Source organism: Bos grunniens, chromosome 18 (genome assembly GCF_055505025.1).
Source record: "Bos grunniens cultivar Pamir isolate PY7600 chromosome 18, Bosgru_T2T1.0, whole genome shotgun sequence".
Classification (NCBI taxonomy): Eukaryota; Metazoa; Chordata; class Mammalia; order Artiodactyla; family Bovidae; genus Bos; species Bos grunniens.
The window spans coordinates 59192067-59203048 of NC_141182.1; the positions used below are offsets into that span (position 1 = coordinate 59192067).

Here is a 10982-nt window from a genome sequence, read left to right on the forward strand (position 1 = left end):
CAGACTCTCCCACAGGCAGGTAGGGTCCGTGCTGACCCAGTGGCAGCCCAAGCCCAACAGGGCCACGCGGGGGGTGGGGGGCACTGCCACTGTCCCTGAGGCAGATCGGCGGCTACATGACTGTTTAACAGAGGTTGTGAAAACACTTACAGTAAAACCTGTCCATTATGAAAAAGTGCAGGTAGTACAACAGGGGTGAGATGAAAATCGGAAAGCATTTCAAGAGAGGTTGGTAGCAGCTTCAAAAAAAAATATAGCAGGGGCTTTTCTGGTGGCTCACTGGGAAAGAATCCACGTGCCAATGCAGGACACATGGGCTCTATCTCTGATCCAGGGAGATCCCATGTTTGATGGAGCAATTAAGCCCAGAAGCTGAAACTACTGAAGCCCAGGCCCTAGAGCCTGCGCTCTGAAACAAGAGAAGCCACTGCAGTGAGAAGCCCATGCTGAGAAAAGCCCACACAGCAACAAAGACAGAGCATAGACAAAATATATATATAGGAGTGTGGATCCCTTCTCCCTCGAGGGACAGGCCCTTTTGGCTATGCATTTCATAGCCCACCCTGCCACAGACATCAGGAGCGAGATTCAAAAAGCAACTGCTAGTCCTCAGACCCCTCTGAGCGATTTGCTCCAAGTGGCTTATTCAGTTTTTGATAATAAGGACATGGTTGAAAAGGCTGAACATTCCCAGAGAAATACACAAAGGCCTGAAATGACGATTGTAGCTTTGTCCACTTAGAGACCACCAGAGGGGAGGTCAGTCTTTGCAGGCCAAGCTGGCCATGATGGACCACAAAGCCCACAGGTACCCAGACCAACCCAGGGTGCCCTGTGTGGACAGAAGGGCACTGGAGGAGAGACTGTGGCAGACTCGCCCTTTTATAGACAGCTAGGGAACTGGAGGAGGGAATGCCTCAGACACCAGAGATCCATGGGGCCCCTCGGCCTTGGATGGTTTCCCAACACTGAGGGCCCCTGAGGTCACAAGTGGCTCTGCCTACAGCACCGTGTATATGACTAGTGCTGAAGCTCGAGGGGTCACTGAAGCGGGGGCCGAGATGGAATTCCTCGGACACCAGTGCAGAGCTTTCTGTCTTAACCCGAAGGGCTGGAAATTTTAACAACCATAAAAAACACATAATCGGAACATCAGTACCAACACAGGCCCACTTTCCAGAAACCCCCTTCATGCTCCAACAATGGTCAGTGGTTTCTACATCGATTTTTGTGCCTGTCACCTCTCTTTTAACTCAAGGGACTTACTAGTTAAATTAGGCTCCACTCTGATTCTTGAGGGACAAGGAAGCCACCCGTATGACTAAAGGATACTAACAAAACTAAAAAACAGATTAACTCCATAACTGAGATAAAAGACTTAATAGACGCTGCAGTACGAAACACTGAGGTTCTGGGCCTAGCTACAAATAAACAGACTGAGGCCCTACATGATGCTCTTCCAGATTTGGAACCTGTTTTGAGCAATGTAGCCCAGCTGGTAAAGAATCCGCCTGCAATGCTGTTACTGAAAGGTATGTGTTGGGGTCCAGGCATGTTTTGTACCCCTCCCTCATCAGACAGACTCCTCAGGTTCTCTTGGGCCTCGCCCCAGGAATGTGCACAGAGCCGCAGATGATTCTGATCTGGATCCTGCATTGAGCACCAGGGCTCTTAGCCTCCACTTCTGAGACTGAGATCAGGCCCTGGGGGAGAGAAGGGCGCTCTGCTCCGAGTGGGGCTGGACCAGGGCCTGCTGTGTGACCTGAAGGGCATCGTGGGGTGAGTGGAGGTGCCCCCTGCTGCTGTGTGCATGATGCCTCACCAGGAGGGAAGTGTGATCTGAGGGACAGTGTGGGAAAGTCCCATGTTGGACTCTGTGCAGGAGTTGACCATCCTGAGTCCCTCCTGAGACAGTGGCCACAGGGGACTGTGTGTTCCTCATGGTGAGGGCTTCCCTGTGTGTGTGGTTGGGGCTCAGGAAGGGGGTGTGTTGATCCTAAGCATTAAACAGCATGTTTTCCACTTTCATGATAGAACTGTGAAGACTCATGGACGAAGAAGCCCAGAAGAGGAAAAAGCAGGAGTCAGGCATGGCTCTTTCTCAGGTAGGGTCATATTCTCAGTGGATTCTCACACTGCCTTCCTGAAATGCCCTTCTCAAGACTGGCTCATCGTGTCTGACTCTGAAGTGTCCTGTCTGACTACTGTACATGGACACTCACCCAGGGCCTTCCCTCAGGGCCTGTCGTCTCGACTTAGATCCTGTCTCCCCATGACCTGGTGACCTGGACCTTGTGAGGAGGCTCCCCTGGGCACCGTCCTGGGCAGGGCTTCTCACCCATGGGTAGAAGACGGGGTCTCAGTGCTGTTGGGTAGTACGGACTGTTTAGGGCCCATCTGCATGCGATGTCTGCTCTCAGTCAACCAGGGTAAAGAAGCTGTATGTGGACCTCAGGTATTAACATGTACAGTACACGGTAAAATCTGCAAAAGAGGCCAATGAGTGGGAATCAGTTCTGACTTTTTACAGTACATTTAAAACTAAATGAGCATCTCCTTGAAAACTTAAGTGTTTGGGAATGGAATGGAATGTTCAGAAAGAGATCTCAGGACTAGATGGTGTTTCATATCATTGTCTGTTTTATCTTTTTTCTTCATTTTCAGTTTCTTTTTTTTCCTTTTTTAAATTCTTTTCATTTTTTCTAGTCTTTCCATTGTCTATTTAAATCATGAAATCAAGTTTACTAACATTTTTTGTCTTTTCCTCTTGGTTGCAAGTTTCGTCTTGCAGGATCTTAGTTCCTGAGGAGGAATTGAACCTAAAACCCCTTCAGCAGAAATGCAGGGTCTTAAGCACTGGACCACCAGGAAAGTCCCAACTTTACTCATTTTGATTCATTATTTATTTTGGAAACAATATTTAATGTAGGAAATTAGAGACTAAGAATTGGCTCCAAATAGCTTTCCATTGAATTATCAGAATATTATTTCTACTGAAATGATCCTTACCTCTTTTTCTTCTTCTCCTTTTGTGTGAAAATAAAAACTCTGCTCAGGGCCTATTGGTGAAATGTATTTTCATATCAGGGACAGTTGACCTTCAAGGATGTGGCCATCAAATTCACTCCTGAGGCATGGGAATGCCTGAACCCTGTTCAGAGGGCCTTGTACCAGGATGTGATGATAGAGACCCTCAGAAACATGCTCTCTGTGGTTAAGGATAACTTGCCTCTGAAGTTTGGGGTCTGCCCTGGGGGTGGGTCTCTACATTTTCTCTGTATGCCTCTTGGTAGCCCGTTTTTAGTGACTGAGCTCAAAGCCCTGTTGACTCAGACAAGAAAAGCCTCATGATTGGCATTAGGAATTTAAACTTGTCCTTTCTTCAGGTGATCTGTCCACTACATGATACACAAAGAGTTTTTCCAGAGCTTGAGTATTTTTAAAGTTGATTTCAACCTTTTGAAATATCTAATTTCCTATTTTCTACCCCTATGGTCCTGGTTTAGTAGTTCTTTAAAAGTAATAGATATTGGAGAGGAGCCAAGATGGTGGAGGAGTAGGATGGGGAGAACACTTTCTCCCCCACAAATTCATCAAAAGAGCATTTAAACGTCGAATAAATTCCATAAAACAACTTCTGAATGCCGGCAGAGGACATCAGGCACCCAGAAAAGCAACCCAACTCTTTGAAAGGAGGTGGGAAAAAATATAAAAGACAAAAAAAGAGACAAAAGAGGGAGGGACGGAGTTCTGTCCCGGGAAGGGAGTCTTAAAAAGAGAGAACTTTCCAAACACCAGGAAACCTTCTCACCGCCGAATCCGTGCCGAGCTTTGGAAGCACAGAGGGCAACATAACAGGGAGAAAAAATAAATAAACAATTAAAACTCACAGATTGCGAGCCCTACGGTAACTCCCCCAGCGGAGAAGGAGCGCAGACGCCTGCACACGCCATTAGCAGGCGGGGGCTGGGCAGGGAGGCGCGACGTGGGCTGCATCGCTTAGAGTAAGAATCTGGCCTGAATACCCTGAGCGCTATCTGAGCGAAATAATTTGGGCTAGCAAACCAGACTGTGGGATATCTACCACGCAAAAAGCCAGCCCTAACCTAAGACACCACCAGGCCCGCGCACGGAACAAAGGACTGAACAGAGATAGCCGGCTGCAGACCTTCCCCCTCCGGTGACAGGCAGCCAGAGCCGGAAGGGGGCAATCGCAGCCCCAGAGAGACATTATCTATAAAACTATAAGCAGGCTTCTTTGCTAACTAAAAGTTTTTGGGGGTCTGGACGGTCAACATCTGCCTGAGAAGGTGTGCCGGTTTTACACCCAGATAACCGAGTAGTGGGGAGGCGATAAGTGGCAGCATTGGCACTCACCAAACACCTCATCACCTGAGCTGCTTGGACCTGGGAAGAGCACAAAACGCAGGCCCAACTGAGTCTGCGCCTCTGAGGGCTACCCGAGTGCCTGAACCTGAGCGACTTGGACCTGGGAGGTACATGCATCCCAGGGCCGGCCTCGGATTGTTCTCAGTGGAACAACCTAGAGCCCGAGCAGTGTGGGCAGGGAGGCTACATGCGCCGTGAGTGGGGGCAGACCCAGTGTGTCTGAGGCACTGCGAGCGCACGCCAGTGTTATTTGTTTGCAGCATCCCTCCCTCCCTCCCCACAGCGCGACTGAACAAGTGAGCCTAAAAAAAAAAAAAAAGTGTCCTCCACCATCCCCTTTGTGTTAGGGCAGAAACCAGACACTGAAGAGACCAGCAAATAGAAGAAGTTATAACAGAGGGAAACGCCTTGGAAGCTACAGGCAATAGATTAAACCCTGTGGTTACTACGGACTACATAGGAAGGGGCCTATAGATCTTGAGAAATATAAGTCGGACCAAGGAACTAGCCAAAAATGAACTGAACGTGCAATACTCACAACAAAACCAAAGAAAGTCCTAGATATATTTTTACTATTTTTACTATCATTCTTTCTTTCTTTTTTTTTTAATTAAAAAAATTTTTTTTAAGTCCTCTATTGTTCTTTTAATTTTCACTTTTATAACCTATTACTTTGCAAAAAAAAAAAAAAACCCTATTTTTTCCTTCTTCAGCAAACTTCATATATATATATATTATAATTTTTTGACCTTGTTTTTTTTTTCTTCTTTAACATTGTATTTTTGAAATTCCAAACTCTACTCTAGATTTTTAATTTTAGCTTTTTGGTATATGTTATCAATTTTGTACCTATAGTTTTTTTTATAATTTCTGTGACTTTTTCTTTTCTCTGTTTCTCTCTCTTCTTCTTTTATATAACATTGTATATCTGAAATTCCAAACTCTATTCTAGATTTTTAATTTATGCTTTTTGGTATTTGATATCAATTTTGTACCTGTATTTTCTTTATAATTTTTGCGACATTGTTTTTGTTTGTTTGTTTGTTTTCTCTCTTTATTTTTCTTCTTCTTTTTTTTTAACATTGTATTTTTGAAATTCCAAACTCTACTCTAGATTTTTAATTTTTGCTTTTTGGTATTAGTTATCAAATTTGTACCTGTATTTTCGTTATAATTTTCATGACCTTGTTTGTTTTTGTTTGTTCGTTTTTTCTCTCTTTCTTTTCCTTCTTCTTTTCTTTAACATCGTATTTTTGAAATTCCAAACTCTACTCTAGATTTTTAATTTTTGCTTTTATGTATTTGTTACCAATTTTGTACCTTTAAGAACCCAATCTTCAGGACCAATTTTTCACTAGGGAGTGAGATTACTGGCTTGACTGCTCTCTCTCCCTTTGGACTCTCCTTTTTCTCCACCAGGTCGCCTGTGTCTCCTCCCTAACCCCTCTCTACTCTACCCAACTCTGTGAATTTCTGTGTGTTCCAGACGGTGGAGAACACTTAGGGAACTGATTACTGGCTGGATCTGTCTCCCTCCTTTTCAATCCCCCCTTTTATCCTTCTGGCCACCTCTGTCACCTTCCTCCTTCTTCTCTTCTCTGTATAACTCCGTGAACATCTCTGAGTGGTCCAGTTGTGGAGTGCACATAAGGAAGTGACTACTGGCTAGCCCACTCTCTCCACTACTGATTCCACCTCATCTCATTTGGGTCACCTCTAACTCCCTCCTCCCTCTTCTCTTCTCCATGTAACGCTGTGAACCTCTCTGAGTGACCCTCACAGTAGAGAAACTTTTCATCTTTAACGTAGATGTTTTATCAATGGTGCTGTATAGAAGGAGAAGTTTTGAAACTACTGTAAAAATAAGACCAATAACTGGAAGCAGGAGGCTTAAGTCCAAACCCTGACTCCAGGGAACTCCTGACTCCAAGGAACATTAATTGACAGGAGCTCATCAAACGCCTCCATACCGACACTGAAACCAAGCACCACACAAGGGCCAACAAGTTCCAGGGCAAGACATACCAAGCAAATTCTTCAGCAACAAAGGAACACAGCCCTGAGCTTCAAGATACAGGCTGCCCAAAGTCAACCCAAAACCATACACATCTCATAACTCATTACTGGACATTTCATTGCACTCCAGAGGGAAGAAATACAGCTCCACCCACCAGAACACCGACACAAGCTTACCTAACCAGGAAACCTTGACAAGCCACCTGTAAAACCCACACACAGCGAGGAAATGCCACAATAAAGAGAACTCCACAAACTGCCAGAATACAGAATACAGAAAGGACACCCCAAACTCAGCAATTTAAACAAGATGAAGAGACAGAGGAATACCCAGCAGATAAAGGAACAGGATAAATGCACACCAAACCAAACAAAAGAGGAAGAGATAGGGAATCTACCTGATAAAGAATTTCGAATAATGATAGTGAAATTGATCCAAAATCTTGAAATTAAAATGGAATCACAGATAAATAGCTTGGAGACAAGGATTGAGAAGATGCAAGAAAGGTTTAACAAGGACCTAGAAGAAATAAAAAAGAGTCAATATATAATGAATAATGCAATAAATGAAATTAAAAACACTCTGGAGGCAACAAATAGTAAAATAACAGAGGCAGAAGATAGGATTAGTGAATTAGAAGATAGAATCGTAGAAATAAATGAATCAGAGAGGATAAAAGAAAAACGAATTAAAAGAAATGAGGACAATCTCAGAGACCTCCAGGACAATATTAAACGCTACAACATTCGAATCATAGGGGTTCCAGAAGAAGAAGACAAAAAGAAAGACCATGAGAAAATACTTGAGGAGATAATAGTTGAAAACTTCCCTAAAATGGGGAAGGAAATAATCACCCAAGTCCAAGAAACCCAGAGAGTCCCAAACAGGATAAACCCAAGGAGAAACACCCCAAGACACATATTAATCAAATTAACAAAGATCAAACACAAAGAACAAATATTAAAAGCAGCAAGGGAAAAACAACAAATAACACACAAGGGAATACCCATAAGGATAACAGCTGATCTTTCAATAGAAACTCTTCAAGCCAGGAGGGAATGGCAAGACATACTTAAAGTGATGAAAGAAAATAACCTACAGCCCAGATTATTGTACCCAGCAAGGATCTCATTCAAGTATGAAGGAGAAATCAAAAGCTTTACAGACAAGCAAAAGCTGAGAGAATTCAGCACCACCAAACCAGCTCTCCAACAAATACTAAAGGATATTCTCTAGACAGGAAACACAAAAACGGTGTATAAATTCGAACCCAAAACAATAAAGTAAATGGCAACGGGATCATACTTATCAGTAATTACCTTAAACGTAAATGGGTTGAATGCCCCAACCAAAAGACAAAGACTGGCTGAATGGATACAAAAACAAGACCCCTACGAGAGACCCACCTCAAAACAGGGGACACATATGGACTGAAAGTGAAGGGCTGGAAAAAGATTTTCTGTGCAAATAGGGACCAAAAGAAAGCAGGAGTAGTAATACTCATATCAGATAAAATAGACTTTAAAACAAAGGCTGTGAAAAGAGACAAAGAAGGTCACTACATAATGATCAAAGGATCAATCCAAGAAGAAGATATAACAATTATAAATATATATGCACCCAACACGGGAGCACCGCAGTATGTAAGACAAATGCTAACAAGTATGAAAGGAGAAATTAACAATAACACAATAATAGTGGGAGACTTTAATACCCCACTCACACCTATGGATAGATCAACTAAACAGAAAATTAACAAGGAAACACAAACTTTAAATGATACAATAAACCAGTTAGACCTAATTGATATCTATAGGACATTTCATCCCAAAACAATGAATTTCACCTTTTTCTCAAGCGCACATGGAACCTTCTCCAGGATAGATCACATCCTGGGCCATAAAGCTAGCCTTGGTAAATTCAGAAAAATAGAAATCATTCCAAGCATCTTTTCTGATCACAATGCAGTAAGATTAGATCTCAGTTACAGGAGAAAAATTTTAAAAATTCCAACATATGGAGGCTGAACAACACGCTGCTGAATAACCAACAAATCACAGAAGAAATCAAAAAAGAAATCAAAATTTGCATAGAAATGAAAGAAAATGAAAACACAACAACCCAAAGCCTGTGGGACACGGTAAAAGCAGTCCTAAAGGGGAAAGTTCATAGCAATACAGGCACACCTCAAGAAACAAGAAAAAAGTCAAATAAATAACCTAACTCTACACCTAAAGCAACTAGAAAAGGAAGAAATGAAGAACCCCAGGGTTAGTAGAAGGAAAGAAATCTTAAAAATTAGAGCAGAAATAAATGCAAAAGAAACAAAAGAGACCATAGCAAAAATCAACAAAGCCAAAAGCTGGTTCTTTGAAAGGATAAATAAAATTGACAAACCATTAGCCAGACTCATCAAGAAACAAAAGGAGAAAAATCAAATCAATAAAATTAGAAACGAAAATGGAGAGATCACAACAGACAACACAGAAATACAAAGGATCATACGAGACTACTATCAACAATTATATGCCAATAAAATGGACAATGTGGAAGAAATGGACAAATTCTTAGAAAAGTACAACTTTCCAAAACTCGACCAGGAAGAAATAGAAAATCTTAACAGACCCATCACAAACACGGAAATTGAAACTGGAATCAAAAATCTTCCAGCAAACAAAAGCCCAGGTCCAGACGGCTTCACAGCTGAATTCTACCAAAAATTTAGAGAAGAGCTAACACCTATCCTGCTCAAACTCTTCCAAAAAATTGCAGAGGAAGGTAAACTTCCAAATTCATTCTATGAGGCCACCATCACCCTAATACCAAAACCTGACAAAGATGCCACAAAAAAAGAAAACTACAGGCCAATATCACTGATGAACATAGATGCAAAAATCCTTAACAAAATTCTAGCAATCAGAATCCAACAACACATTAAAAAGATCATACACCATGACCAAGTGGGCTTTATCCCAGGGATGCAAGGATTCTTCAATATCCGCAAATCAATCAATGTAATACAACACATTAACAAATTGAAAAACAAAAACCATATGATTATCTCAATAGATGCAGAGAAAGCCTTTGACAAAACTCAACATCCATTTATGATAAAAACTCTCCAGAAAGCAGGAATAGAAGGAACATACCTCAACATAATAAAAGCTATACATGACAAACCCACAGCAAACATTATCCTCAATGGTGAAAAATTGAAAGCATTTCCTCTAAAGTTAGGAACAAGACAAGGGTGCCCACTTTCACCATTACTATTCAACATAGTTTTGGAAGTTTTGGCCACAGAAATCAGAGCAGAAAAAGAAATAAAAGGAAACCAAATTGGAAAAGAAGAAGTAAAACTCTCACTGTTTGCAGATGACATGATCCTCTACATAGAAAACCCTAAAGATTCCACCAGAAAATTACTAGAACTAATCAATGACTATAGTAAAGTTGCAGGATATAAAATCAACACACAGAAATCGCTTGCATTCCTATACACTAATAAGGAGAAAACAGAAAGAGAAATTAAGGAAACAATTCCATTCACCATTACAACGGAAAGAATAAAATACTTAGGAATGTATCTAACTAAAGAAACTAAAGACCTATATATAGAAAACTATAAAACACTGGTGAAAGAAATCAAAGAGGACACTAATAGATGGAGAAATATACCATGTTCATGGATTGGAAGAATCAATATAGTGAAAATGAGTATACTACCCAAAGCAATTTATAGATTCAATGCAATCCCTATCAAGCTACCAACAGTATTCTTCACAGAGCTATTTTGCAATTTGTATGGAAATATAAAAAAACCTCAAATAGCCAAAGCCATCTTGAGAAAGAAGAATGGAACTGGAGGAATCAACCTACCTGACTTCAGGCTCTACTACAAAGCCACAGTTACCAAGACATATGGTACTGGCACAAAGACAGAAATATAGATCAATGGAATAAAATAGAAAGCCCAGAGATAAATCCACACACATATGGACACCTTATCTTTGACAAAGGAGGCAAGAATATACAATGGATTAAAGACAATCTCTTTAACAAGTGGTGCTGGGAAATCTGGTCAACCCCTTGTAAAAGAATGAAACTAGAGCACTTTCTAACACCATACACAAAAATAAATTCAAAATGGATTAAAGATCTCAACATAAGACCGGAAACTATAAAACTCCTAGAGGAGAACATAGGCAAAACACTCTCTGACATACATCACAGCAGGATCCTCTATGACCCACCTCCCAGAATATTGGAAATAAAAGCAAAAATAAACAAATGGGACCTAATTAACCTTAAAAGCTTCTGCACATCAAAGGAAACTATTAGCAAGGTGAAAAGACAGCCTTCAGAATGGGAGAAAATAATAGCAAATGAAGCAACTGACAAACAACTAATCTCAAAAATATACAGGCAACTCCTACAGCTCAACTCCAGAAAAATAAATGACCCAATCAAAAAATGGGCCAAAGAACTAAACAGACATTTCTCCAAAGAAGACATACAGATAGCTAACAAACACATGAAAAGATGCTCAACATCACTCATTATCAGAGAAATGCAA

General features: G+C 41.3%; 1 protein-coding gene across 1 annotated transcript; it reads left to right on the forward strand.

Annotated features, from left to right (window-relative positions):
* The first annotated feature begins 2085 nt into the window (after positions 1–2085).
* LOC147354443 (zinc finger protein 677-like) lies at positions 2086–3400 on the forward strand. Its single transcript, XM_086355142.1, has 2 exons — positions 2086–2105; positions 3088–3400. Exons 1-2 carry the CDS (start codon positions 2091–2093, stop codon positions 3349–3351), a joined length of 279 nt encoding a protein of 92 aa, XP_086211268.1. The 5' UTR covers positions 2086–2090; the 3' UTR covers positions 3352–3400.
* The last annotated feature ends 7582 nt before the right edge of the window (positions 3401–10982 follow it).